The 27630-nt window shown below is 54.0% G+C and overlaps 12 protein-coding genes across 12 annotated transcripts; 7 read left to right on the top strand and 5 right to left on the bottom strand.

The window, feature by feature from the left end:
- Window positions 1-62: 62 nt before the first annotated feature.
- Window positions 63-983, bottom strand: KRP23_5916 (Glutaminyl-peptide cyclotransferase; the record flags this gene model as incomplete). Its single annotated transcript, XM_067891041.1, has 1 exon — window positions 63-983. The coding sequence occupies one exon, from the start codon at window positions 981-983 to the stop codon at window positions 63-65; it is 921 nt and encodes a 306-aa protein (XP_067745435.1).
- A 1636-nt stretch (window positions 984-2619) lies between these two features.
- On the top strand, window positions 2620-5328 carry KRP23_5915 (Respiratory burst oxidase-like protein C; the record flags this gene model as incomplete). Its single annotated transcript, XM_067891040.1, has 1 exon — window positions 2620-5328. One exon carries the CDS (start codon window positions 2620-2622, stop codon window positions 5326-5328), a length of 2709 nt encoding a protein of 902 aa, XP_067745434.1.
- Window positions 5329-5665: 337 nt separating this feature from the next.
- On the top strand, window positions 5666-6582 carry KRP23_5914 (Dihydropteridine reductase; the record flags this gene model as incomplete). Its single annotated transcript, XM_067891039.1, has 4 exons — window positions 5666-5984; window positions 6053-6194; window positions 6266-6374; window positions 6445-6582. 4 exons carry the CDS (start codon window positions 5666-5668, stop codon window positions 6580-6582), a joined length of 708 nt encoding a protein of 235 aa, XP_067745433.1.
- A 146-nt stretch (window positions 6583-6728) lies between these two features.
- On the bottom strand, window positions 6729-9938 carry KRP23_5913 (mRNA transport regulator MTR10; the record flags this gene model as incomplete). Its single annotated transcript, XM_067891038.1, has 2 exons — window positions 6729-8351; window positions 8454-9938. The coding sequence occupies 2 exons, from the start codon at window positions 9936-9938 to the stop codon at window positions 6729-6731; spliced, it is 3108 nt and encodes a 1035-aa protein (XP_067745432.1).
- Window positions 9939-10578: 640 nt separating this feature from the next.
- KRP23_5912 (Transmembrane 9 superfamily member 7) lies at window positions 10579-12507 on the top strand (the record flags this gene model as incomplete). Its single annotated transcript, XM_067891037.1, has 1 exon — window positions 10579-12507. One exon carries the CDS (start codon window positions 10579-10581, stop codon window positions 12505-12507), a length of 1929 nt encoding a protein of 642 aa, XP_067745431.1.
- Window positions 12508-12821: 314 nt separating this feature from the next.
- Window positions 12822-15227, bottom strand: KRP23_5911 (uncharacterized protein; the record flags this gene model as incomplete). The annotated part of the gene is made up of 6 exons (XM_067891036.1): window positions 12822-13064; window positions 13141-13869; window positions 13953-13983; window positions 14060-14939; window positions 15020-15067; window positions 15137-15227. 6 exons carry the CDS (start codon window positions 15225-15227, stop codon window positions 12822-12824), a joined length of 2022 nt encoding a protein of 673 aa, XP_067745430.1.
- A 167-nt stretch (window positions 15228-15394) lies between these two features.
- KRP23_5910 (uncharacterized protein) lies at window positions 15395-17662 on the top strand (the record flags this gene model as incomplete). Its single annotated transcript, XM_067891035.1, has 1 exon — window positions 15395-17662. One exon carries the CDS (start codon window positions 15395-15397, stop codon window positions 17660-17662), a length of 2268 nt encoding a protein of 755 aa, XP_067745429.1.
- A 90-nt stretch (window positions 17663-17752) lies between these two features.
- Window positions 17753-20430, top strand: KRP23_5909 (Cell division protein FtsZ; the record flags this gene model as incomplete). The annotated part of the gene is made up of 13 exons (XM_067891032.1): window positions 17753-17819; window positions 17884-17983; window positions 18046-18242; window positions 18412-18587; window positions 18656-18902; window positions 18972-19125; window positions 19206-19266; window positions 19363-19470; window positions 19545-19693; window positions 19790-19886; window positions 19963-20021; window positions 20100-20160; window positions 20227-20430. The coding sequence occupies 13 exons, from the start codon at window positions 17753-17755 to the stop codon at window positions 20428-20430; spliced, it is 1680 nt and encodes a 559-aa protein (XP_067745428.1).
- Window positions 20431-20683: 253 nt separating this feature from the next.
- KRP23_5908 (uncharacterized protein) lies at window positions 20684-21640 on the bottom strand (the record flags this gene model as incomplete). Its single annotated transcript, XM_067891031.1, has 1 exon — window positions 20684-21640. One exon carries the CDS (start codon window positions 21638-21640, stop codon window positions 20684-20686), a length of 957 nt encoding a protein of 318 aa, XP_067745427.1.
- Window positions 21641-22841: 1201 nt separating this feature from the next.
- KRP23_5907 (putative acyltransferase) lies at window positions 22842-24532 on the top strand (the record flags this gene model as incomplete). The annotated part of the gene is made up of 3 exons (XM_067891030.1): window positions 22842-23940; window positions 24022-24088; window positions 24166-24532. 3 exons carry the CDS (start codon window positions 22842-22844, stop codon window positions 24530-24532), a joined length of 1533 nt encoding a protein of 510 aa, XP_067745426.1.
- A 240-nt stretch (window positions 24533-24772) lies between these two features.
- KRP23_5906 (uncharacterized protein) lies at window positions 24773-25303 on the bottom strand (the record flags this gene model as incomplete). Its single annotated transcript, XM_067891029.1, has 4 exons — window positions 24773-24831; window positions 24904-24973; window positions 25068-25121; window positions 25217-25303. The coding sequence occupies 4 exons, from the start codon at window positions 25301-25303 to the stop codon at window positions 24773-24775; spliced, it is 270 nt and encodes an 89-aa protein (XP_067745425.1).
- A 73-nt stretch (window positions 25304-25376) lies between these two features.
- Window positions 25377-27574, top strand: KRP23_5905 (uncharacterized protein; the record flags this gene model as incomplete). The annotated part of the gene is made up of 7 exons (XM_067891028.1): window positions 25377-26025; window positions 26116-26173; window positions 26250-26735; window positions 26798-26845; window positions 26925-26996; window positions 27097-27295; window positions 27362-27574. The coding sequence occupies 7 exons, from the start codon at window positions 25377-25379 to the stop codon at window positions 27572-27574; spliced, it is 1725 nt and encodes a 574-aa protein (XP_067745424.1).
- Between the last annotated feature and the right edge of the window lie 56 nt (window positions 27575-27630).

Below are 27630 nucleotides of genomic sequence, written 5' to 3'. Positions count from 1 at the left end.
CATTTTCTACCCCTTCACTGCAAACCAAGCCATGGTTTGACTGATGTTTCGTTCGCAGCGTTTTAAGGGACAATGGACTGCCGGTGAGCATTAAGATATGACAGCTCGAGCTCAAACATGGAGTCCCAGAGCTTGCCGGTCAAGAACACGTGGCGAGTCACCGGGTCGTAGGCGATTCCGTTCATCACAGCGTCCGTCTTATAAGGGGATACCTTCATTGCCTCGGAATGGATATTGGCTGCCATGTTGGGTATCCAATCCAAGTCGATCTGCTCTAGCACGTCCCCGGTCGCGATGTCAATGCGCAGAATGTGGGTTTCAAACCACACGTTGGCGAGCAGCTCCCCCTCTACGAACTCCAGCTCGTTCACATTGGCCACCGCCACGCCGTTCTTCCGGACGGTGATGCTGTGGTGCAGCGAGAAGTCGTCGCGCGGGTCGAAGAAGAAGATGTTGGCCGAGCCGTCGCTGGCGATGAGGAACTCGCCGTCTGTCGTGAGGCCCCAGCCCTCCTTGGTAGATGTCGTGAGGGGGAACCGACCGATCAGGTGGAAGTCGTGTCGGGACAGCACCAGCACCTGCTGCGCCTTGTACGTCAGCGCGAACAGCTTGTCGCCCAGCACGGTCACCCCCTCGCCAAAGGTGGCATCGTCGAAGCGGAACTCCCGCAGGAGCGGCACGCTGTGCGATGCCCCCTCCCTGAAGAAGCTTGGATGGAGGTCTGCCAGCTTGTACTCGCGGATGAAGGATGCCCCGTTGAGGCCCGTGGACTCGATGATGGCGCCGCCGTCGAACACGAGCCCTTCCGTGAAGGCGCTGACGTTGTGCGGGTGGATGGTCACGAGGCGCACAGCTGTGGGCGCGCCATCGCCAGTCGCGGTGGCGACACTGAACCAGGCCAGGCTCGCAAGGAGGAGGAGCAGCAGCAGCGCGGGAACCATGGGGCGCGTCAAGCGAGCATCAGGGCGGAGGAGGCTGGGCATGAGCTGCAGACTGAAAAGCTTATGGCGAAAGAGATGGACTCATAAACAGGGACAAAATAAGGCAAACAGCCTGCGTCATTGCATAAATTTGCTCATTTATCAGCGATTAGATATGGAATCCGGTATAAAATCAATTGGAGCTTGCCTGTTGACAACGAATGCACAGCAACTGGCTGGTCTCAAAGCAAAGTTTCCTGAAAACCAAACGCTTTTGGCGTTTGCGATGCCTCTCAGTCAAATGAAGTCTCTTTTGTCGCCCCTCCTCTTCGTTAGCGCACGTTGTGCTCGTTGCACTCGATAGAAAAAGATCCACTGGCGCGTAGAGAGCAGAGCTCTCAAACCACTCGAGTCTCGAGTTGAGACTCCTGAGACTGCAACTGTTGGGCGGAACGTCGACTACGTGCTCACGAGGGCATGCACTTAACAATGCGCTCAACAATTCAACAATTCCACGAGCCTGCCATGTGTACAGTATGGGTATGTAGGGCGGGCACCTGGTCCAGACAGCCTCAACCTAGGTGACCTGGGTCGAGCCTCGACTCGAGGCTGTCCCGACGGTTCGGGCAACAAGCACATCGCTGGGAGAATCCCCAACTTGGCGTTCCGCGCGGCGGTCGTGGTCACGATCCAGCGCGAGCCTTGCTAACGCCGCAATCTCGCCGCGGGGGTCCCCCTTTCACCGATGAAGTGCTGGCTAATGCGCTTGCAACGACCAAATTTCGTGCCGTCGACCATCAGTTACTATTATACTTGTAATACTTCGAAGTATTAGTAGACTTTCCACTCTGTCAACAATATGGAGAAATCGAGCAGGAATTGTCGCCAAGTACTCCTCAGTCAGAAATCGACAGCAGCACTACAGTACTGGAATACTATTACCGGTAGTGCATGCATTAATAAATCGTGTGCATTGGCTTCGCTGGAGGTTCGACGTAATGAATATCTGGTAAAACTGGCAGTACACTGTAGCCACATGTGTATTTAGAGATTCGCCGCTGCGAGCGACGCCATACCGACGGAATACACGAGCCCGGCGGATTTGGCGCGTCGTTCGCTTGGACGCCGCGGATCAGGAGCAAGCAACCTGGTCCGGCATGCGAAACCGGCGAAGTCATGGAGCGGCGATCGTGAAATCTGTTGTGACCACTGGGCACTGGCCAGTGAAACAACCTCGACTTGAATACACCCTGCTTCGATGCCAACTATTATAAAAGGCGGCGGAGGATGTTCGAGCAAAGTGTGTGTGAGTTGACCTTGGGTCGTCAACGTTTGTTTGTACACATGGCAAAGCCGAAAGATATCCCCGAGCCCGCCGCAGAGTCGGTTCAGCGCGAGCCAGAAAACAGCCGTCCCATACAAACTCGAAGATGTTCGAGTTCGGTGGGCTGCATTTTACTGACGTGTCATCCGCGGGCACGGACGGGTCGCGGCACCGACCAGGTGGGCGCTGGGGCACTTCGCCATTTGCCTCGTTGCAACGCCGTCGGCAGTGCCACTTGCCTGTTTCCCAGGCACCGCGTTTCTAGAGACGCCGCGTTACGCTCCGAGGCCAGTCGCGGATTCCCTTCTCCACGGACCATCGTCGTGACCTCGACACTTCGCTTTCTACGGCTTCGCAAGGACACGAGGCGTCTCGATGCAGCGCGACCGCCAGAACCGCTTCCGCAATGGGAATGCCACGCCCAAGCGCCAGCCCGCGGACGAGCTCAAGATCACGCCGGGCCAGAACCACCAGCCCTTCGTGGACATCTCGACGCCGTCGCCCAACTCACGCAAGCTAGGAGGTCGCACCGCCAGCCGGAAGGGTAGCATGAAGAAGAGCAAGCGCGCACCGGCCCCGCCCCCACCGCCGCCACCGCCGCAGCACATGACCAACCACCCGGCCATGATGTCCTCTTTCCACAGCACAGCCCAGTCCAACTTCATGGACAGCAGCCAGTTCATCAACATGAACTCCACCACCGCACACATGATCGGCCGCGGCCCGCCCAAGATGAGCGCCAACTGCAAGAGCAGCGGCAACAACCGTCGCCGCCCCAACGTTCAGGCCATGCTGGGCGCCTCCATGGTGCGTGAGAGTCTAGCGCGCGCATCCAACCTGTCGTCGCTCGCCGGGTCCAAATTCAACATAATGGGAGACTCGAGGTACGGCCCGCAGCCGGGCACCGATGTTGTGTCGGTGCCAGTCCTCGGCGACTGTAACTTCGAGCAAAAGTACAACGTGGCCATGAGCATGGACGAACATGCCATTCACAACAACGACCCTGCATACACCCCCATGGAGAAGCTACACGCTCTGCGCGATGTGATGAGTAGCATCACCAGCAAGGACGGCTTCATCGAGCGCGAGACCTTTTCGCAGGCCTTTGAACTGAGCGGCAACGACTTCGACGGCTACGCTACTAACAACGGCGACATCGACGGTAACGCTATCCTGATCGACGCTGTCATGGACCTCGAAGTTGACGGCGAGGAGAAGCTGCGTTTCATCTTCGAGACGCTGGACCCGGACAACTCCGGCTACGTGATTGAAGACCAGATCATTCAGCTACTGGAGTCGAACTTTTCGGCAGCCCACATTGATGTGGTTGGCACGGACTTCAAGACCGTGGCTGGCCTCATGTTCAAGAAGGCTCAAGTGCAGAACGAGTCAATGACGTACGAGCAGTTCAAGATGGTGTTCGCCCCCTTTATTAACGACTCGTACAACCTTCGGAAGTCAGCACCCATATACACGGCGCCGATCCGTCCGAAGAGCAAGTTTGGTGCCTGGTACAGTGCCAACAAGCTGCGTATCTGGTGGCTCCTGTTCTACGTCATTCTCAACAACATCGCCTTCTGGGTCAAGTGGTTCTCCTACGAGGTTGATCCTGCCATCGGTTGGGGTCTTCGTATCGCCCGAGCCAATGCCCAGGTCGCCATGGTAAACTGTGTGTTCGTACTACTGCCCATGTGCCGCTCCATCACGCAGGTCATGAAGCGCAGCAAGTTTTTGTGGCGCTACATCCCGTTCGACGATCACATTGCCTTCCACAAGATCTCGGGAAGTGTGCTGCTGATTGCCGGTCTCATTCACACAACTGCCCACGTGTTTAATGAGGTCTACCTGTACCTGGTCGCCACACCGGACGAGGTCAAGCGGTCGATCTTTGTGACGCGGCATGTGTCTTCCTTCGTGAACGGAGAGCGACCTCCGTTCACTACTATGCTGCAGTCCCTCCCAGTGTGGACTGGCGCGATTCTTCTGGTCATCACTTGTATCTCGTTCCCTCTTGCTGCGATCCCGAAGTTCCGCCAGGGCAAGTTCAACCTTTTCTGGTACTCGCACATGCTCTTCGGGGTATTCCTCGTCGTGCTGTCTTTCCACGGTGCTGCTTCATGGCTCGCTCGCTGCTCCTCGTACATCTGGATCACACCTCCGTTCCTGATCTACCTGATTGAGCGTCGCTTCCGGTACGCCAAGATGTTTGCTGCACCTGTGCGTATCATGGAGGCTATGGAGCTGGATGGCACTGTTGCTTTGTTCATGGAGAAGCCTCGTCGTTTTGTGTACCGACCGGGCATGTATTTGTTCATTAATTGTCCGCTCATCTCTTCTCACGAGTGGCACCCATTCACGATTTCATCGGCTCCGGGTGACAACTACATCAGCATTCACATGCGCGTCTGTGGTGACTGGACTCAAGCCATGGGCCGTGTCATTTCGGACTGCCACGAGCGCAAGGTGCTGTACCCGGACATCTACCTAGATGGTCCGGTTGGTGCTCCAACACAAGACTACCACCGCTACAAGACCGTCATCTGTGTCGGTGGTGGCATCGGTGTTACCCCGTTCGCGTCGATTCTGAAGGATGTGGTTCATCTGTGGGAGGACAACCGTTGTTCGAACTGCAACCATGTTCGTCACCCGGGCTCCTTCAAGATCCAGAAGCTGTATTTCCACTGGGTGACCCGTGGACAGGAATCGTTGAGCTGGTTTGAAGAAACAATGAATCAGATCGCCGAAATGGATCGCGATAACGTGATCGAGACGCACCAATACTTGAGTACGCTGAAGGGCAGTGAGAACACCTCGCAACTCAAGATGTTCCAGGAGTTCGTGCACGAGCAGACTGGCAAGGATTTCGTGTCTGGTCTCAACACTAAGCAGCTCACACACTTCGGTCGTCCGGACTGGGACAAGGTCTTCTCCGAGGCTAAAGCCAACCACCCTGGAGAAGAGGTCGGTGTTTTCTACTGCGGCCCTCACGCTCTGGAGGAGATTCTGGATACCACATGTAAGCGGTATTCGTCCTCCGACCCCAACGGAACCATCTTCGACTTCCACTCGGAGAAGTTCGCATAGATTTAGCAGATATACGTCGATAGTGTGCTCGCTGCCGAGTAGAGGGCAGTTCTGCGTCTTTGATAATCGTAAAGTTGAAGTGCAATAGTTTTGGCTGCATAACTTTCCTCGCGTCAGGATACCGTACCAGTACCGATAATACAAACTTGAACAGGAAAGTGCCCGTCAAAAGTTGGCATTGAGATACTACATAGTACTGCGTAGTAATATCAAGAAATACATATAATATTATATAATACAATACAATAATATATTAGTAGTACTTCAGCTGCTATCCCATTGGTCAAAAATGCGCTTTCTTCGGCAAACCTCAACTTGCCGCTAAAGGCAAATCGAGATGCCCAAGAAGCTGCTTGTCATTGGCGGCACCGGTGCGCTGGGCCGCGGCGTGGTGTCCCTTTTCGCGCGTGCATCGTGGGGGATCACGTCCGTGGGCTTCACTGCGAACGAGGACGCCCACAACAATGTGCTTCTGCCCAAGAGCAACTCGCTCAAAGAGGCGCTACAGACGCTGCAGGAAATCTCCAGTAGATGCAGCCAGGTAGACACTGTGGTGTGCACAGCCGGCGGTTGGTCCGGCGGTAGCATCCGTGATGCGGACTCGCTAGTGAATTTAGGAGAAATGCACTCGAAGAACCTCGAGTCGGCTTTCCTGGGTGGGTGATAGCGAGTGTGGTGAGAGTTGGTGGACGGCTAACAGTTTTATGGTTGGCTGACTCGGTAGCGACGTATTTGGCGAGCCACTTGCTGGTACCGGGAGGACTGCTCGTTCTGACGGGTGCAACAGCTGCGCTGAAGGCTACGCCGGGCATGGTGTCGTATGGGGCTAGCAAGGCGGCCACGCATCACTTGGTGGCTAGTGCAGTGTACGCCTCGACAGCTTCTGCTGATGATCACAGACTAATGGTACTTTTGTATTTTGTTTGCATGTACTCAGGAGTGAGCTCCCTGAAAATTCGTCTGTGCTGGGCGTTCTCCCGGCGACAATCGACACACCGATGAACCGTAAGTTCATGGCCGACGCAGACTTTTCTACTTGGACGAAGGTACGGCAGAATGTCTGATGGTGATTTGCGGACGTGATTGAGCTCACGTTTATGATTTTTTGAATTGCAGGCAGAGGACATTGCAGAGAAAATTTTGGAATGGTCGAACTCTCCCTACACTGCTCGCCCACCGAGTGGGCATTTGGTCACTGCAACCACTGAGAACAACACGACGTCGTGGAAAGACATTGGCAACTCGTTTCAGTAGATGGGGTTGGCAAACAATGTAAGGGCAAGGAGGGCGAGAGTAGTATCCCTTAAAATTATCCGGCCATCTCTCGATTTACGCTTTCAGTTCGCCCAGTTGGTATACTTTCCGAATCGTGCCGGAAGGCAAATTACTGGAATCTCTTCTTACAAAGGAATCGCGTCCCCGTTCGCACTGTTGGTAAGGTTGCGCTTGAAGTGGTCGCAGAACGTGTTCAGTACGCGCCTAAACTTGCGCGAGTTTTCGACACATGTCGGTGTGGAAATGTAGTTGAGGAATTCGGTGCGCGCTCGCTCGCTAACTTGCGAGCCCAAAAAGTTGCTGTCGGACAGAAGCCGACGAATCAATTCTTCACTGCGCTGCCGGCCAAAGTAGACCCAGCAAGACCGAACGACCTCCGCAATCTTCTCCATCAAGTTCGGTGACATGCCTCCTGCCGCGGCGTTAAACAATGCGAAGAGCAGGTGGTACTGCACATCTTTCTCAAAGAACAGTGTCTGAATCTGCTGGTGAAGTAGTAACTTGCCTGCGAACTCGGAGCCGTGAAGCAAGGCCTCTGGGGTGCGAAGGATCTGGCCATAAAGCGAGCCTAACTCCAAAAGGAAGTCGAGAGTTGCAGCTCCGACATCGGGATTCTGTGACTTGAAAGCGTGTAGCGCTAGCGCCAACACTGCCTCCAACTGATTCGACTGTACTAAGATCGACGGGTGGTGAGTGCCGCAGGTGGTTACAAGAGAAAACAGTGCAATGGTAAGCCCTGGATGTTCATCAACGCTGCCGTCTGTCGCGATCTTGCTTATTGAGCTCTCGCTGACAATCACCATCACACGCGTTAAGCTAACTGCTGAAGCCTCGTCATCACCAGCACAACCAATGATACTTCTGATCACGCTTAGATAGCTGCCATCATAACTACGCGAGAACTGCTCCAGTAATGCTGGCATAATCGCAGATGCTAGTTCCAACGCTTGAGACCGCAACGATTCAAATACTCCGACTAGAAGCGCAGAGAACTGCTCAACCACCTCCTCACTGCAACCGTACACGCGCAAAATCGTCTCCACTATATCCCACTGCTTTTGCAACACACACAGCACTGGGTGTGAAATCTCCTGGTCCATCTGAAGAGGGACCCTCGTAGCTAAAACGTGAAGATGATTAAACATCTCGCACAGGAACTCAACCGAGCTTTCATCATCCGCACTTAGTTGGTTAAAACGAGATGCAAGATCTGCAAACATGATGATACCGAGTTCCTCCACCACTGGGAGGGCATCCTTGTATGATACAGTCGAGAGAACATGGCAAATTGAATCCACGATGAGCCTGGCACTATCCCCTGACAAGCATGGACTTGACGGACTGCCTACTGCCGCGCGATTCGAGCGATACAGATTTACCAATGCGTCCATCCAAAGCGGGTTGAAGAAGTGTGAGCCACAACGAAGCGTCAACTTGCGCAGTGCCACTGCACCAACATGATCTCCAAGACCGTGCTGACTGAACGGAAATCCGGGATCATCCTGGGTGAGCTCGAAGCCGTTGGACACTATCTTGAAAGCGCACGTTGACAGGAATTCAGGGTGTCTTGCGAACCAATGGCCGGTCATACCAAGGAAGATAATTATCGTGCGTGAGAGTGCGCGGTGAGAGGGCTCCTTCCGCGACAAGCATTCAAAAAGCCTAGGAACGAGTGATGTGTCTTCTTCACGAATCGATTTTGACAACGCACTCAGAGCGTGCACATACACTTCTGTGCGTTGCCACCACTGCACACACACAAAACGAAGACCCAAGTTATAACAGAGTCAGTTCACCTTACCAAGCAAACGTATTAAATCAGCAGCACGTGATCGTGATGGTAGACGTACATTCGGTGGCAGGGGAGCTCCCGAATCGGCGGCTTCGTACTGCTGAAAGATCGCATGGATGGCATCGACAATAAACTTGTCCTCGCTAGCAATCGTGACAGTAGCAAGTGCGCGGAAAACATTGCGAACTTCACTTCGGTACAGGAAAAAACGCTCCTTGGTTGCTTCCGGATAGGCTTCAAACCCCTCGGGATACTGGGTGCGCTCTATCAAGATGATCAGTATTCGCGAGATGAATGTCTCAAACACGTACATGCGCTGCTCGTGCTTGCCAGAAATGTATGTGCGAAAGTCAATCCAGAATTCCATCGTTTCGTTAGAAATGTCCAAGTTGTTTAGCGCCGTGAAGAACAAGATTGTATCCAAGAACTCGTACACTAGGGATCCCGGTCGCATATCCAACGTGAAGTCCACAAAATACACGACAAAAGCTTGCCCGCATTCGGATATCGCTCTAGCGCAGTCAGCAAGGCAAAAGTCTGCGCTTTCTTCAGAGGTTGCTAAACGCTCTTGGAGGTGCTTTCCGAGCACCACGAAATTATGCATTACAAGCTCCATCAGCTGCACATGCTCCTCGTGACGGCAGATACGCACCACTTCGCGTACAACCTGCAGCGCGAACACCGAAGACGCGGGGACCAATGTTTCACGAAAAGCACGATCTAGTAGCCCGCACTCGATAATAACTGGCGGGGATACTGTGCCGTGCTCCACCCAGCTCGCAAATGCTTGCAACAACAGACTACGCAACGGTACCTGTTCTTCGCTTGCGTCAATGGCAGTGGCAATCGACGGTAGAACTGTCCGAACGACATGCGCCGCACACTGATGCACCATATCCTCACACCGAACACGCTTGACCTTGGAGAATTTGACGCGCTTATTTTCCACTTCCTCCGGAATAACCTTCAACGTTAGCAGCACAGCAAAATTGGTTAATGTTGCTGTCGCGCTGTCGCTAACCGGTTGCTGCTGGTTTTGAACGAGCCATTCCACAGCGCCGACCACGGTAGTGTCACCCTGGGGTTCATGAAAGCGAAGCAGGATGACTGCTATAGTAAGTGCCAGGTGGGTCTGCACGTTCAGCTCCTCCTGTGTGCCATTGGGCCCAGTCAACACGTTCCAGACGTCTTGCGCCATCTGACCAAAGTCCTTCACAAGCGCCTCGTGGTGAGCGCGATCCTCAGGCGTCCAATTGGTTGGGTCGTCCATCTTGTACTTGCGGATGTACGAGGCCACAGTAAAGTAGACCGTCGACGCTGAAAACGCGCGCTTGGCTCGCAACAGCGCATTGTGCTCAGCGTTCCCCGTGTCAACGATTTGTGCCTGTAGAACGGCCAACGCCGTTTGTGCAGCTTCTGGCGAGCGCTGGAACTGCTGCAGCAGCGAATCTGCGCGTCGTCGCACGCGCGGCGAGCTCAATGGGCTGTAGAGCTGGTGTAGCGCCTCGGATACCACAGCTTCTGAGACCACGGCGATCTCCATAGCTCCCAATAGCTTCGACTAGCTGCGTCACGGACGTCTCGTTCCTCTGGTGGTTGGTTCTTGCTTTCGCAACTGTCGGCTAATGTGGGGCCAGCACCTACTTAGTGTCGACGGACAACAATAGACCACGAACACCAGATCCAATTGGGGCCTATGGCTAATCTAATTGTGGCAGAAAGCGGGGCTGGATCGACGCAGGATCAGGTCTGCTTTTGCGCAAGTGCTCGGTCTTGCCTCTCTGGAGTGACCTTGAGTGCGCCGTGGCAGCTTCAACTGGAGCGCGCTGCAGTTTTCCGCTTTTGCCGTCGCGAGGGGTTCCGACACAGAACAGAAATGAGAGGTTTCAAAACCGTGTGTGGTACATTAGAATAAAGTTTCGTGTGGTGCACACTACGTCGTGTCGTGATCTGATTCGCGGTGGGCCACTTTTGTCCAATGTCGTGTCTGCGATTGCCTCTCCCACTGTCGTATTCTTTTCCGCAGGTCATTTTCCAAGTGTTCCCTATCACGTTGCGCAGGTATTGTTTCTGGCGTCGGCTTCGTGGCAGCTCAACTCCTCACACTCCCCAACCTCGAAGAAGCCAGACGTCAGGCGGCAGTTAAGTTCCTTCCTTCCTTCCCTCCCTCCCTCCGAGCTACAATGTGGATGAAGAGCGTGGCACTGGCTGCGCTCCTAGCGGTGCAGGAGGCCAGTGCGGCCTTTTACGTGCCTGGCGTGGCGCCCGAGGCCTGGGCTGCGGGCGACGCTGTGCGTCTCAACGTGAACAAGATCACGTCCACCAAGACGCTGGTGCCGTACGAGTACTACTACCTGCCATTCTGCAAGCCCACGGCCACAAATGAGCAGCAGGAGAACCTGGGCGAGATCATGGCCGGCGACGCCATCATGGACTCGCTCTACAACATGCAGATGGAGAAGGATGCGATCTGCCAGGTGCTGTGCAAGCCAATGACGTACACGTCCGAGCAGTCGCAGTCCTTCATCGACATGATCAAGGACGAGTACTACGTGCAGTGGGTGGTGGACAACCTGCCTGTGCTATACCGCGACCCGACGGACTCGCAGCAGGCTGGATCCTTTAAGCGCGGTTTCCCCGTGGGTGAGGTGGACGAGGACGGCAAATACTTGCTGTACAATCATGTGCGCATCATCGTCTCGGTCAACTCGGACCCGTACGCTGAGGAGGATGGCGACGTCCCCAAGTGGCGCGTCGTCGGCTTCGAAGTCGTGCCCACGTCCATCAAGCACAGCTACGAGAACGAGCCCATGGCCGGACAGGAGCTCGATTCGGACACATGCGGCAAGTTCGTCAACATTGAGGAGGTGTCGCAGGGCAACTACCAGTATCTGAACCCGGAGGGCGAGACCACAGTGCTGTACACGTACGACGTGCAGTTTGTCAAGTCGGACATCGTCTGGGAGGAACGTTGGGACCGCATTATCAGCAGCAAGAGCTCGAACGACCAGATCCACTGGTTCTCCATTATTAACTCGCTCATGATCGTGCTCTTCCTCACGGGAATGATCGCTATGATTATGCTGCGCACGCTGCACCGTGATATCGCGCGCTACAACGAAGTGCAGACCACGGAGGAGGCACAGGAGGAGTCCGGATGGAAGCTTGTCCACGGCGATGTGTTCCGCCCGCCGCAGCTTTCGCCCATGCTTTTCTCGGTGGTTGTTGGCACGGGTGTTCAGGTGTGCTCCATGAGCGCCTCGACGATGCTTATCGCTCTGCTGGGCCTGCTGTCGCCGGCCAACCGCGGATCGCTGCTTACGACCCTGCTGCTGCTGTTCGTGTTCATGGGCAGCTTTGCCGGCTACCACTCCTCGCGTACGTACAAGATGTTCAACGGCAAAGACTGGAAGAAGAACACCATCCTCACGGCCGTGCTGTACCCGGGTCTGCTGTTTGCTGTGTTCTTCTTGCTGAATTTGGTGCTGTGGGGCAAAGCCTCATCTCAGGCTGTGCCGTTCGGTACGCTTTTTGCGCTGCTTGTCCTGTGGTTCGGTATTTCGGTGCCGCTCGTGTTCCTTGGCAGCTACTTCGGCTTCAAGGCTGCGGCCATTGAGCAGCCTGTGCGCACGAACCAGATTGCGCGTCAGATTCCGGAGCAAGTGTGGTACCTGTCTTCACCATTCAGCATCCTCGTGGGCGGTATCCTGCCTTTCGGTGCTGTGTTCATTGAGCTGTTCTTCATCATGTCGGCACTGTGGTTGCACCAGATTTACTACGTGTTCGGCTTCCTGTTCATCGTGCTGCTTATTCTGGTGGCCACGTGCGCCGAGGTGACGGTCGTGATGTGCTACTTCCAGCTCTGCGCAGAGGACTACCGTTGGTGGTGGCGTTCGTTCCTCACCTCGGGCTCGGCTGCTGTGTACCTGTTCCTCTACTCGTTCCTGTACTTCTTCACGAAGCTGAACATCACGGCGTTCGTCTCGGGCATTCTGTACTTCGGTTATATGTTCCTGATCTCGATCACGTTCTTCTTCCTCACGGGAACCATCGGCTACTTTGCTTGCCTCTGGTTCACGCGCAAGATCTACAGCTCCATTAAGATCGACTAAGTCGGCATCAAGTTAGCATTTCCCAGATAGCACAGCACTGTGCGATGCAGAGAAATAGCGAGAGGTGGCGGATAGCGAAGCAGCAACGAACGGAGGTCCCTGGCTGGTAGATATGTGACACAACCGCGTGGAGCGGGTTGCCTAGCGTCATATCCAAGCCATGCATGTGTCGTTTGACACCTCGTGCTGTGTGTAGAAGACAGAAAACCAGAAAGCGAAAGAAAAATAAATTCATTTCGTTTCAAAAGCTGTGGCCATCAAAACAACATCCGAGCGCCCCGCTATCAACAGAATCAATTCACCGACCCGCGTGCCTACAGCGTGCACCAGTCTGCCAGCCACGGGTACTCGTCGACCAAACTCTGCGCGCGTCTTCGCCAGGAGTTTACTGATTCCAGAGATCGGCCAGGAGCATTGCCGAGAGCCTCCAAGATCAAGTCGCTTGGCGTGGCTAACAGGTCGGCAGGCGTACCGAGCTTCTGGACTTCCAGCCGTTGAACTACTTCGACCTCACCGACAATTTCCGACATCCAGTCATTCACCTCGTCAAGGCGAGCCTAACTCATTCACAAATCACGAGTAGTCAAACGTTAGTACGCTGTCAGCAACACACTTCATCATAGTTTCACTAACCTCGTCGATCAGGTTTTCAAGTTTTTCCTGCAATGTCTGAGCCGAAGGGTCCATCGGATCCACTAGAGCATGCAAGGTGGAGCCCACACACGCGTCCGCAAGCTGTCGACGAGTGGTAATACCAGCCTTTTGCAGCCATTCTGCAATAGAAGTTCCCGCAATCTGCGCTAATTCGTCGTCGATGGCATCGCACCCGCTGCGTCCAGTCTTGGCTAAGTTGGCGCAAGTCCACGGATCCTTATCGAGCTCAGCGTTGGTGGCTTCTTCAGGTGAAAGGATACGCGCTTTCTTGCAAGAATCGCAATAAACTGTAGTGGCTTCCTCCACCTCCTCCTCAGACTCTGTTTCCTCGTCGTCGCTTGCAGCATGCTTCTCAGTTGTTTGGGCAGTCGGCGTCTCCTCCTTAAGAAACGCGGATACAACGGCACTTGATTGAGCAGTGCGATCGAACCGGGCTAGAGCCGCCCGCGCCGCTGCACTACGTAGAGTAGTAGGAGTCGCCTCTTTAGCTGAAAGAGCAAGTATCTGGGCAGCTCGCTTAGGCTCCGCAGCCTCTTGTTTGACCTCTTCTTCATCACTCATGCCCACGTTAATAACGTCGGTTTTCTTTTCCGTGGCCGCAGTTCGTCTGCTTTCTTTCGCCGGTGGCTTACTTTCTGTCTTCGGGGACGACACTTCACCACCCTGGACTTTACCCTGCTTCCACAACTTGTACTGTTCTTCATTTTCCTGTCAAGTGTAGCAACATGAATTGTTACAAAACTGGCTTATTCGGTAGCGTAGCATGCAGCCTAAAATGCAGTGCATTGTACCTGTGCCTCCATCGCTTTCTCAGACAGCACTCTGTATTAAGCAAGCAGCACGCAATATTATGTTAGCAAGATGGTCCACGTTGCAAACAACATTTTGCCGAGCTTACCGAGTGCGAGTGTCCAAGAATGACCAATCTTCGTCAGGCACGAGGTCTGCCAGACCAGCAGCCACATCTCCATCATACAAACGTGCAATGTTCCAAAAGACCCTGGTGGACACCTGGGCCATGTTAAACGGCTTTAGCATCTCGCGCCCAGTCTCACCGCCCGACAGCAACACGTATTTCAAAATGGCCTGCAGCTCGTCTGTCTTCACCAAATCCACTGTTTCCTCTTTCCACTTGCGGGGAGTTTCCTTAAAACGAATGCGCAGTTTAGCAGCGCTACCGTCACCACGCCGGGTAGTTGATAGCTCCTCGATTTCAAAATTGCGGGCCAACGATGCATTCAGTCTAGCGGTGGCCAACGTCAGCTCGTATTGATGCTCCACCGCGTTTTTGGTCGCCGCACGAAAAAACTTTGATGCACGGTCGTGAGATTGGCCGCTCACGGCGTTCACCAGACTGACCTCCACGTCCTCTTTCGACGTGAGGTTGATCGCACGGCTACGGCGATATTTGTGCTGTGGCTCCTGTTCATCATCGTCAGCCCCCGCAGTCGCTGCATCAATTGGATTGTTCTCCAGCGAGCTTCCAAGCTGGTGTCCGCTGCCTGGGATTTTCCGCTTCGGTGCGACCTTCTTCTTCGCGCTGGTCGGTGGGTGTAGCGTGTGCACCCCGCCTCTTGGTGCTTTCGCTGCTGCTTTCTTTGCAGCTGCTCGTTTCGGTCTCGCCGAAGCCTTCGCTTTTGTACTAGACGCAGCAACTTGCAGTGAAGCTGCAGATCCAGCGTTCGTGTCCACCACCACTGTGTCGTTGGGTTCAAAGACGGTCTTAATAAGTGCAGAGCCGTCCACTTCAACCGCTCGAGGCGGAAATCCTCTGCGAACTGATACCCGTGTAGCAATAATTCACTGCATGTCAGTCCCTAGTTGTTGTAACCAACTCAATGCATCGCCTATAACGTACACGTCGGTGTATCCTTGGCTTTCAGACCTAATTGCTTGGCCGCCAGTTCTTCATAACAAAAAAAAACACAATCTTGTCAGGTACCCGCCCAACGTCAAGCCCAGCATCGCTACGTACGTGAGAACGTCTTGAAGTCGGTGTCTGGGTCAATCTGCAGCACCACCTGCTTGCCGCGCGGCCCGCGCAGACGAACGCTCCACATGGGCATCGCCGCCGTTGGGAACCTTTTGACTTGGCTCGGCGCCTGAAGGAACTTTCTAGGAACACGCGCACTGGTCAAGTCTCTAGCTTCTGATCTAAACGACCCACCAATCACGTGCAGACTAATTGATAGACGCTCACAATCGAACTTTCCTTCTGGAGCCGAAGTTGACGATGGCAGAACTGAGCTGGCAGCAGAAGCTGGCGAGCGAGACGGACGCCGCCAAGAAGGAGTGGATGGCGCTAGAGCGCCGCTACTACGTGGAGCTGGTGAGCGAGGATGCCACGACGCAGGACATGCGCGTGCGGCTGTTCTTGAGTCTGTCGGATCCGGAGCTGCCTACGCGACTGAAAGGCCAAGTGGAACTGCAACTGACGCTGCCTGGGAAGTATCCGGTGGAAGCTGTTCACGTGGATTTTACGCAATGGAGTAGCCGACTATCGGACGAGCAGGTTGACGCTTTGAATGCTGCGGTAAACGCTCGAGCTCAGCAGTTGTGTGGAGGTTACTCGCTGAGGAAGCTGCTCACCTGGATCGACAATAGCTTTTGGCGCATTATTAAGTCATTCGAGAAAGAGGTGGAAAAGGAGCAAGACGCGACCACAGATGGCAGTGGCCAGGCATCAGATAACGGTGTTCAGGATGAAGAACTGACGATGTCTGTGGCAGAAGAGGTGTCTTGTAGGATTGGGAAGAAGCCGAAGCGAAGACGCGGGCGACGACCCTGCCGCTTTTTTGCCAGAGGTAACTGCAAGGATGGCGAGAACTGCAACTTTTTGCACGTGAAGAAGCAGGAAAAAGTGATGGAAGGCAGTGGTGAAGAAGTGTTTGAAACGCTCGATGAGGGTGCTACCTCAGTTGTTAGGGAAGCTGACCTAACGCAAACATCCGAGGCATCAGCAACTGCGCCAGTACCAGAACCAAAGAAGAAAAAGAAAAGTCGTGTGCGGAAGTGCAAGTTTTTCGAGCAGAACAAGTGCCGCGATGGAGATAAGTGCAAATTCTCTCATGAGCTCAAAAGTGCAGGGGCAGCCAGCAAGGGCCAAAGGCATGACGCTGGCATTCCGACACGAGCCGTTGTAGTTCAAATGGGCTCTCCGATCAGGTCCACGATGACAGCAGAAGACAGCAACAACTCGGACACAATCGTGAACAGCACTACAGACGAACCTAAGGATGGGAATCATCAACACAACGAAAACAGCAGCAAGTGGTCAGAGGAGCAACAGCGTGCGCTTGATCTGGCATTGAAGAAGTATCCGCCATCGATGGACAAGAAAGAACGATGGACCAGTATAGCAAGTGAGGTTGAGGGTCGGACCTTGAACGAGTGCATCGACCGCTTCAAGAAGTTATGTGAACTCGTGCGCCGCGGCGTGGACCCCACCGTTGCCGCAGCTACCGAGAAAGCTATGGAGGAGGAAGAAGTGGAGGCACCTGAAGACAACGGCCAAAACGTCAAAATCACTCCTCCAGAGAAGCGTGTCGCCATCGAAACTGAACCTGAAGCGAAGGGCACCCAGATTGCTCTCGAGCATCTGTTTCTGCACGAAGTCGGCACGCTTGTCGCTCATCGACTTGTTTGCCAGGTTCAATGCGATAACTGCCCACTCAAGTTCGATGCCATCTTGACCTTGGACTCGACAGAGATCCAGAAGTGGTGCCCCAGGTGTAGCGTGCTTCACCACGTGCTTATGAGACCTGTGTTTGCTCACTCACAGAGTAACGTGCTGGCCTATGTGGACACTCAAAACTGTTCAATTGTTGACGTGCTACCCACCGACGTGCTAGCTACTTGCCTGGCGTGCGGATGTGAAGCTTTACTGGAAAGAATTACACCGAGACAGCGATCAGAGCAAGCTTGCTTTGCTTGCCATGTCAAGCTTGCTGTGATGGCAAAGCGCTTCGTGGCTGGGCAGCTGGAGGGATCAAGCGGTAAACGGGGTGTTTCTCCTGATGGCACTGCAACAAAGACTACCAAGAGCAACAAGAAGGGAGGCAAGCAGGTCGTGGAAACGTTTGTTCTGGGACAGCCCCTGCCTCGCAATGGAGTCTGTGATCACTACAAGCATTCCCTGCGCTGGTTTCGCTTCCAGTGCTGCGGCAAAACGTTTCCGTGTGATGTCTGCCACGATTCGAGCGACTGCCCCGAAGCCAACCTTGGAAAATTTGCCAGTAGGATGATTTGTGGCCTCTGCTCGAAGGAACAGTCGAGCTCGGTTAAAGTGTGCTCCTGCGGCAACGACGTTGCGTCAAAGAAATCAACCTCTCGTCACTGGGAAGGTGGCGCTGGGTGCCGAGATTCGTTGCAGATGTCGCGCTGGGATAAGCAAAAGTATCGCGGTCAGAACAAGACGGAGAGCAAGAAGTTCAAACGGGTTGGTGCGGAGTCCAAGAGGCGCAGAGATAATGCGAATGGAGACGCTGACGTGCAACAGTAGAGCATTGAACGCATAAGATCACTAAATTGATTCTGCTATTCTGAGCTGGAGGCTCGCTTCTCTTTCTCTCAGTTTTTGTCTTCCTAGATCATGGTGCACTACACGCTGGCTGGGCGAGTAAGTAGTGAGGAGTATGCTATCTGCGACAGGCTGCTTGGTAACGAATGTACCTCCTCGTGTTGATCACTTGCATGCGTCTAACTGTTCCGGTGTTTGTGCAGACATTTTGGCAGCGACGCTGCCTGATTGCCAAGTGACTAAGTTGCCGTCCAAAACCGATCGCTGGGCTAACGATGCCGCCGAGCTAATGCGTCTGTACGGGTAAGTTTGCGGTCCGCTGCATCTGGACGATGGCTATGCATTCTAACATTTGGGCAAGACAGCTTCAACTTGCCCACCTCCTCGAACCTCGTGATCAGCGACGTGGTAATATGGACCGACACGGGACGGCTACTGTGCTCGGACGTCGACGAATTCAGCACTTTCGTAGGACGCAACTACGGTGTCCAATTGGATCTGACAGAGGCAGAAGTGCTGCTGTACATCAAGGCCAACGTGGAGGACCTCCGCCGACAGCGAGGTTAGCGAAATGGCAGCATTTACGATTTAACCACTGTTTCAACAGTTAAATATTGTTTTGTTTAACAAATCGTTTCGTTTTAATCGCTGTTCATTTTAAAAAGCGTTTACATGTTATAAAAACGAATGGGATACTCTTCGTGTTACTCTTTGTGATCGTTGCATATTAGTGACCCCGAGCACATTTTGTGGCGATCTGGTAGTGTTCCCAATTCCGATGACGATTTTCCGCATGACGGCCGCGGTGACGGCGCTTCTACGCGCCAACCGGGTTAACTATGCTGCCAACCAGCGTGTTGCCTTCTCTACCGAAGCCACAGATGCGGCCGCTGCGGCATTGCGCATGGTAAAACGCTCGCAATTTCAAAAACATGCCTTTATATCGTAAATCGGCCACTGACCCTGTGTTTACAGGGCTTCAAGAAGGCTCGGAAAGATGAAGACGACGTTCTAAAAGTGGACGTTGAAGCGAAGGTGGAGCCTGCTTCGCCGACGGATGTGAGCGCCGCGCCATCGCCGGTCGTGGAGAAGAAGCTCGTGCCACCTACGATGAGCTCCACGCAGCCGTTGTGGCTCACGCAGGACCACCCGGTGACGGACCTGTCGGGTTTTGCACCGAAAATCGTGGTGGTCGGTGTCGGAGGGGCTGGAGGAAATGCAGGTGTGGACTTCAGCTCATGAGTGTGACAATCACAGGGTGATTGATATCTGTTGGTATGTTTATTGACAGTGAACAACATGATCGCGCGCGGCCTGCAGGGCGTGGAGTTCCTGGTCTGCAACACGGACGCACAGCACTTGCGCACGACCCTGACAGAGAACCGTGTTCAGATGGCTCCTGAGCTGACGGGGGGACTGGGCTGTGGTGCCAACCCTGAAGTTGGGTACGTGTTTGGCTCCTAGGCGGATAATTTGGTAGAGGTATTTTCCAGACGTGCTGAATTGAACGATGTGGACGATATAGCCGGGAAGCAGCGGAGGCCGCGATTGATGAGATTCTGGAGCGCGTCCAAGGTGCAAACATGGTGTGTGCTATTGAACAAACAGATCTTGAAGCAAACGAAACTGGAATGCGGCCATAACGCGTTTACTTACTCCCATATGTATTTTTTGTCAAATAGATGTTTGTTACTGCGGGTATGGGCGGTGGAACTGGTACAGGTGCAGCCCCCATTATTGCTCAAGCAGCCCTCGATGCTGGCATTCTTACGGTGGCTGTGGTCACGAAGGTGTGTTCCATTGACGACCTTATGAGTTTGTCCACGACGATTCTGTACTAACTGCAACCTTTGGTGGGATGCAGCCGTTCCGGTTTGAAGGCAGCAACCGTGCGAAACTTGCGGAGCAAGGTCTCGCTGAGCTGAAGGATAGCGTGGATACGATGCTTGTGATCCCGAACCAGAATCTGTTCAACATGTCGAACGAACGAACGTCACTGATGGATGCGTTCAGGTGCGTGGCATGGCCTATCACTCCTGGATGAGGATTTACATTGCGATTCAGCTGAGTGAAGCTGACGGTTGCTGCGTGCCTGGTACATGTGCTTAGAATGGCGGACAATGTGCTCCTTGATGGCGTCAAGAACATATCTGATCTTATGGTGATGCCTGGACTCATTAATCTCGATTTCGCGGATGTGCAGTCGGTATGGCTCTTACTTTTCCTTTGGTGACAATCTGGTTAGCGACTTGCTCATTGCTTTGTTTGACACTCAACCACAGGTGATGCAAAACATGGGAAACGCCATGATGGGAAGTGGAGAGGCCGATGGAGACAACCGGTGGGTTTGTGTATTGGCTGGCTGCTAATGAGATGAAATTGGATCAGCTAAAGTGTTATGGTTGCGCTCGTTTGTTAGAGCTTTGCGCGCTGCTGAGGATGCGTTGGCGAATCCTCTACTGGGAGACATTTCAATCAAGGTAATTCCTCACGTGTACATGCTAATCCGTGCTCGTCTTGCTCACGTGCTTCTTTTGCGTCGGCAGGACGCCAAGGGCATGATTGTAAACATCACAGGTGGCTCCGACCTGACGTTATTTGAAGTTGACGAAGCTGCTGAGCGTGTGACCCGGGAACTTGACGACCCACACGCCAACATTATCTTCGGCTCGACGTTCGATGACTCCCTCGACGGTAAGCTCCGCGTTTCCGTGGTCGCAACTGGCATCGCCGACCCCGAAAAGTTATAGACACCGAATCGCGAGCAAGTGCAGTCGAACCAACAAGCGAAAAGTGAACCTCAGTGACGTGTGGATTGAGTAAGCATGCATAAAGTCAATGCTAAACGCGATTACCCGTGTGTGCTGATCGCATTGATAATATACTGACTGCTTCATACTTAGTTTGCACAGCACCCTGCCCGCGGGGCGATGCGGCTCTGCTGGCCGGCTTAGCAGCTACCCTCGAAGTGGATAAGCAAAATTGCACTGTCCAACAACACACTCAAAACGCGTATTCCTTGTCGTCTACAGAGAAGTTGGCTTGCTGCGATAGCCGCTCGGCTGGCAAGGATGAAAGTGCCTCCTCCAGATCGAACGAGGCCCACATCGACGTGAGCCGGACAACCACTTCTTCGCACGTAAGGCGAGCTCCCTCGGGCACCACCACCTGCTTCATAGCCTCCTCCAGAGGAATGCCCTCATCGTAGCACCGTTCGTCATCGTACTTCTTGCCGTAGCCATCGTCGTCACTACTGTCTGAATAATCCATGATTGGGTCCTCCGACTCGTTAGGCTGCGTGGATGCATCGTCCGACCGAGTACTCATCATGGCCTTGTTGCGAGAGAAGATGGACGTGCCGCCCGAGACCTGACTGTTTGTGAAAATGGGTTTGCTCGACGACTTGCTGGCGCTGAAGAGCTCTTTGCCTACCAACGAAGGAGAAATGGGCGGCGCTGGCTCTGGGACGGGCATCACCGGCTGGTCCACCACCGCGTACGAATCGAGCGACAGCGACTTATTGATCTTGGGGAGGATGGAGCCGTTCATGGGCTGCGCGCCTCGAATGAGAAACGGGCGCATTAAGTCCTTGATCTCCTCGCCGCAGATGCCGCACTTGGGGAGGTCGTTGTATAGGCGCCCCACAAGCAGTTTGAGGAACTCCTGCAGCGCCGACACGCGGTGGCGAACCACCGAATTGGTCCGCAGCAGCGACTTGCTAGGGAAGTGGAACTTGCTGATGGCGCGGTTAAAGCTGGCGCAGTTGGCGCACGAAACGCCGCGCGTGGCAAGCTTGTGCTGGATGTCCTTGCGCAGCTGCAGGAACTGCGAGTAGCGGCGGTTGACGGTCCACTCCTGGTTGGTGGGCTGCACGAGCATGCAGATGCTGTACAGCGTGTGCGTGGGCCGGTTGAGCGCCGCCGGGATGAACACCTGCACGCCGCTCTGGAACAAGCTCATTGGTGGCTGGGCTGGGCTGTCCTGCGTCCGGTTCCTGCGCTACGCTACGCTAAATGGCGCACTGCAGTGGCGTCGCAATTCCGCGCTTTGGACAGGCGTCGCCGGCGTGGAGGGGGTATGGTACAACGAACAGCTCGGGCTGCAAGGGGCGGGGTTGTGTACGTCGCCTCTGAGAGTTGACGTGGGGCGGTTGGCTGGAAAGACCGACTGCGGACGCACGAGCTGACGCTGGATAGTGCTGGGCTCCCCCACCCGATATGCGACCGGTCGAGGCGTGCGAGATCGGCCCGTTTGCGTCGCCACGACAGCGTCAAAGCCCACGAGACCACCGCGCCACCTGGGGTTTGTATGATGTTTCAAGCGCAAGGGCTCAGGGGTCAAGACACAAGTTGCGCACGTTACAAGTGTACTTCCTTCCTACTGAAACTGGAGCCACTGAACCAGCAGCCTGCTACAGGCCAGCAAGCACAGGCCGCAATCCAGGGCTGATAGCAAAGTGCACTCTTCTCCTACGCGCCAGCCTCGCTTTCGAGCCGACACCGACTCGCGTGCGCTCCGGCTACACGTGCTGGTTGCAGCCGTTTGCTGCCTGCAAGCAAGCAGGCTATCGAAAATCGTCCTCGAAGCCGCACGAGCTCGAGATCGCGAGCTCGGTGGAGCCAGCGCCTCGGTGGCAAGCACGCCGGTCCCACGATCATGCAGCATAGGGAATGGCCGCCCGTGCGTGCACGGCCCAAGCTATCATCGCTGGCCAAGAACATGGCGAGCTTCCAGCAGCACGGGCTCCGCTACCGCTGACCGTTTCGCAGCAAGTCGCAGGCAACGTGGCTCGTTACGCTGCTGTGCCTGTCGCCTTGAGCGTCGATCTTGCTCGTCGACATGGTCCGCCCTCACTGCTGAGCCGAGCGGAGCGCTCAGTCTTTGCGATTGCTGACGGACAGCAACAATTTTCAGGTTGTGCTGTTGTGCTGCGACTGTCCACATTGGTGTGTGAGCCACAAACCTTCTCAATATGATATTATCGACTTGCGCAGGGGTAGAGTGCGTATCCCACAGCAAAGGACCTTCCTTCTGGGATACTCGACCGAGCGTCATCGAGTCCTTTTACATTTCTCACCGCCGCCGAGCTTACGGCATTCACCTCCTCGCTGTGCGTCATTGCACCTTTCATCGCGCCGAGCTCAGATACACAGCAACAAACATGCTGTCGACGCTGATGTGGGTCGCGCTGGCGGTCGCGGTGCTCGTGACCCAGGGCTACATGATCGTGGCGCGCTTCCTGCGGCTCTTGCTCCACACGTACTTCCGCAAAATCGTGGTCTACGGACTCAACAATTTCCCGCGCGAAGGGCCCGTGATCCTGTGCCCGAACCACCCCAATATGCTCGTGGACGCCATCCTCGTTATGACTGAAGTCATCAGCCACGGCCGTAACCCGTACGTCTGGGCCAAGGGTTCGCTCTTCAGCAACGCCGTCGTCGGGTTCCTCCTCAAGCTCTTCGGTGCTGTACCAGTGTACCGCCCGCATCGCAAAGAGGACAGTCTGGCAGATGTGGACTCGAACAAGACGCCAGAGGAGCTGGAGGCCGCTAACCGCGCCATGTTCGAGCATACGTGGCGTGTGCTTGCGGAGGGTAACGTCATGGTGCTCTTCCCCGAAGGAACGTCCTACACAGCGCCGAAGATGCTGTCGTTGCGCACGGGCGTCGTGCGCGTGGCGACGGGGTTCGCCAAGCACTACGACCAGCCTATCCCGGTCATTCCTCTCGGGCTCAACTACTTCAACAAGGATCACTTTCGGAGCCAAATGACGCTGGAATTTGGCCCACCCATGCTGATTACGCCCGACTTGGTGCAAAGCGACGCGTTCCAGGAGGATGAACACAGCGAGGTGAAGCGCTTAACCCATGAGCTGGAGGAGCGAATGCACGACGTTACTCTGAATGCGTCTGATTTCAGCACCATCCACGCAGCGCGAATGATGCGACGTCTCTATCTGAACACGCCAGGGTCCATTGATGCCAATAAGGAGGTTCGCTTGACGCAGCATATTATTAACATGCTGGAGCAAGAGCCTCGCGACGACGAGCAGAAGAAGCGCATCGCAACAATTCAAGAAAAGGTATTGCGATACAAGGACGAGCTGGACAGGTTGCGGCTGAAAGACCAAGAGGTGAATTTGCCCGTGCCAAAGGAACAATCGCTCTTGCAGCTGTTCTTGGAGCGAATCCTCTACCTGCTTGTCTTGCTGCCATTGGCTACACCCGGACTTTTGCTGAATTTCCCATACTATTTTATTGGTAAGTCGGGTTGTTTGCTTTGGGTGGCCTGTGCTGGTAAGATGCTTGAACTGACATCTTCGTTGCTGTGCTGGGAATTAGGAACGAAGATGAACAGTCTCGCGGGATTCGTCGAATCAAAGTCCATGTTTAAGATCTTCGCTGCAGGGTATGTTAGCTACTTGCCTTTCTAGGTTCATGTTGCTGCACGAATGTTGCTAACATGTCTGTTGTTGTTGTGCGCAGTGTGTTAGTCCCCGTTCACTGGCTGGTGCTCATTCTTGCAACGTGGTACTTTCTTGGGTCTGCATATGCGTACACGCTTGCCGTGGGGCTCCCACTACTACTTTACTCGCACATTCGTGTGCTGGAGGAAAGCCGTTCGATAGCAGAGAATGTGTATTTCCTTTTCAACATCACGGCCCATGCAGACCAGGTCGCAGTGCTTCGTAAGGAGCGGGAGCTGTTAGCAGAAGAAGTACACGAGCTGGTTACCACGTGCGTGGACGCCAAGTTTCTCTCGGCCGTGCACAAGTCTATCGCAAGCTCTCCAGGGAAAAATCGGCTACGCCACCGCGCCTCCTCCACCAGCGACACCCTGCTTGCAAGATGACGACACCAGAGTGGCTAGAAACGTTTAACGAGTTCGTTGCGATCTAATGTATCTTTGTGACATTGGTCAATTGTGTTGCGCGGGCCTTCCCACCTTGAACCGAGTGACGCAGAGCCGACAACAGTCGTGACGTAGTGACGTCCGGTTTCTCAGGAGCACCCGTAAGCAATGTGATAGCGTGTGAGCCCAGGTGTGCTCGACGGCGGACTCCAAGCGTGCTTGATTCATTCCTGTCTTTAGCTAATTGCGGAGCTCTAGTCCGACATCATGCCGTTTTTTCTCCTTGTTTTTCAGCTCATCTGCAACATCACAACACAGGTAAGCCTACCCGCTGCTGCAGAAGCAGTAAGCTAACAGCAGCAGCAACGTACGCTTCTTGGTCTTGACAATGTTATCTCGTCTGTCCAGGAAGAACACATTGGCCTTCTTGGTGTAGGTCGTCTGGTACCCACAAGCACAACGACAATAAAGTTACCCAATCTTCATAAACAACCCCGCCCCATCCAAAACCGCTTTAGAATCGATGTAAACGCACCCTCTTCGGCTTCACCGCGTCCAGCTCACTCAGCGCGACCTTCAGCTGCTGAATCTGCCATTTTAAATCACGATCCATTGCCGCCAAACTTGTCAGTACAATTGTACTATGCACGAGACCAGAATGTCCACCACTGGTAGCTAACGCACCTCTCCATCGAGCTTGTGGGCGATCTGCTGTGCTTTCCAGCGGTCGTCGCCGCCGCTCTGCTCCGTCACCTCTTCAATCTTGGCCATCGCTTTTTCTGAACTTGGCCAAAAATATGTGGACCACAAATGGCTTCTTTTGCAGAGCAATCAGATCAAGGCAATGAACGAGGAAGAGGAGTTCGGCATGAGCAAGACGTCGCGGGACGCAGACCCGATGGAGCAGGAGCCCAAGGGCGCCGTGAAAGGCCACCCGGACTTTAACTTCCTGGATACCGACGAGATCCGCGCGGGCGTGACGTCCGGGGACAAGCGTGCTGTGCCTCTGTGGATGACCAGCATGCCGGTGGAGAAGGATCCGAGCGAATGGTCCATTTTGGAGGTGCAAATCCGCCCCGACCGTGCGTGGGAGGTCATGAAGGAGCTCATCGCCACTGTCTGCATCGGCAAAGGTCTCGTTCTGGAAGAGGAATGCGCTAATTCGGTGCTGTTCCGTAAGAAAGTGACGCAGGAGTCGGTGGCCCACGGTATGGCCAATACTGCCACGTTTCTCAACGTGTTCGTCCGCATCGGCGTGTCTCCGTCCAAATTACGAGTGGTGGACATCTGCACGCTGGTGTCGAATGAGAACAAGCTGTTGGGCGGCATGATGCCGACGGGGACGAGCGCTTTCTGGTCGACACAGGACCACAACGAACCGCACAAGTATGCGCTGGACCAACTGTTGGGGGCATTGCAGTCAACACTAATGAGCCAGTGCCTCTCACTGAGTTATTTGTACATGTCCACCCCAGAAAACTCCATGGATTCAGGTGCTGTCTACTCGTGCACGGCTGTAGCTCTTTCTGAGTTGATCCTTTTTTCTTGACATCACTTTGTGGACTGTTTTCTGGATTGTACAGTTGAGAATGCAGAGCTGGATGAAGGATATGTTGCAGATCTGAAAAGAGCATTCAGCAGGTGGAGTACATTGAGGCTATTACTGTTGAAGTGATCGCTGGTAGAATACTAACATGACTGTTTGTTATCTTTTCAGTGAGATGAAAGCAAACATGAGAGACCTGTGCATCCCGTTGGAATCGTATGCGTACGACCAGGAATTTGCGTGTGCGTTGCTAATCGGGCTACTGGAACCGACGTTGAAGAAATACGGGATCAACCTAAGTGATGTACGTGTAGAGGGTGAGGATCTGGAAAACAACACAGGGGAGACGGTTGCCGATGTTGAAGTTCTTTCGATAAGTAAGGACGGCCCATCATTGACTGAAGAGAAGGTGCCTTGTCCTCATGAACCGGAGCCTTTGGACGCTACACCAAGAACCGACAAAACTCCGCCAAGTGATGGAGGCAAAATCTATGGAGAAGCAGTCTCTGAAATGGTGCAAAAACTGTGGAGGGTATGCAAAGAAGATTGCGAGGTGAGAATCCGAGCGAAAATTGATGAGAAGCAACAACAAGTGGCCGCGCGAGTGGAAGCCGTGCAAAGCTTGCGGACTCGGGTAATTCGGGCTGTTATGGAAGTGTAAGTTTTACTGTTACCATGCTAAATATTTAAAGCAAAACTGACCCAACGAAATGCTACAGGGATGGTGCTGAAGGTTCGAGTCTCAAATCTTCACCTGCTGGTGACAGGTACGAACGAAATCGATTGCCAAATTGGTCTTTTCGTTCTCATGGGTGAACTCAAGCAAGTTTGGTCTGTACTTCGCAGAAATAATGTGCTTCTATACGAGGCCTCTTGCATGGTGAATGGCATTCCTGTTACGCTTCATGTGACTTATGGGTACGGCTTGCACACTGTTCAAATGATGGGTAGTATCCCGATCAAAATTCCGGTGAGCTTACGGCAGGGCTATGTATGATGTTTTGGTGCTTCGGTATAGCAACGTCATTTATCGGACCATGGTGCCTGTATTTGCGCACACAACGGTAGTTCCGTTTGAAGATGTTGTAAATGTTGTCCAGACTACTTCGTTTGGCATTCAGGTGGTTTCTGTGGAGCTGGATTCAGCAAAACATACGAAGGGGGTCACAATTGCGATGGGCCTTGAAGTCGACCTGCTGTATCAACTTCTCCATGAGGTGAGCTGACGTATCTGTAAATAATTGATTGATTTCCGCCGCTCGCTCACACTGCGTGTCTTGCAGCTTTTCTCCATGCATCAACGCGAGATCAGGGCAAACATTGCAGCCTTGCCGCCTCTCCAGCAACAGGAGACCGAGATAAACCCGACCGAGCTGAGGAACATTCTGGGCTCTGAAGAGGAGGAGACGAAGGAGGACGAGGGGTCTCTAGCAACTGAATCAACAGCCTTGGCCGCCGCTGCTGCAGCCTCTGCTGACAGTACCCCATCGGCCTAAGAACACTTGTGAATGAGTAATCAGTAGCGACAGCAAGTATCTTGCCACAAACATGC

Source organism: Phytophthora ramorum (genome assembly GCF_020800215.1).
Source record: "Phytophthora ramorum isolate Pr-102 chromosome Unknown Phyram_PR-102_s0005, whole genome shotgun sequence".
Lineage (NCBI taxonomy): Eukaryota > Oomycota > Peronosporomycetes > Peronosporales > Peronosporaceae > Phytophthora > Phytophthora ramorum.
Note: the sequence above shows the minus strand (reverse complement) of the source record. Positions and strands in the feature narration are given on the sequence as shown.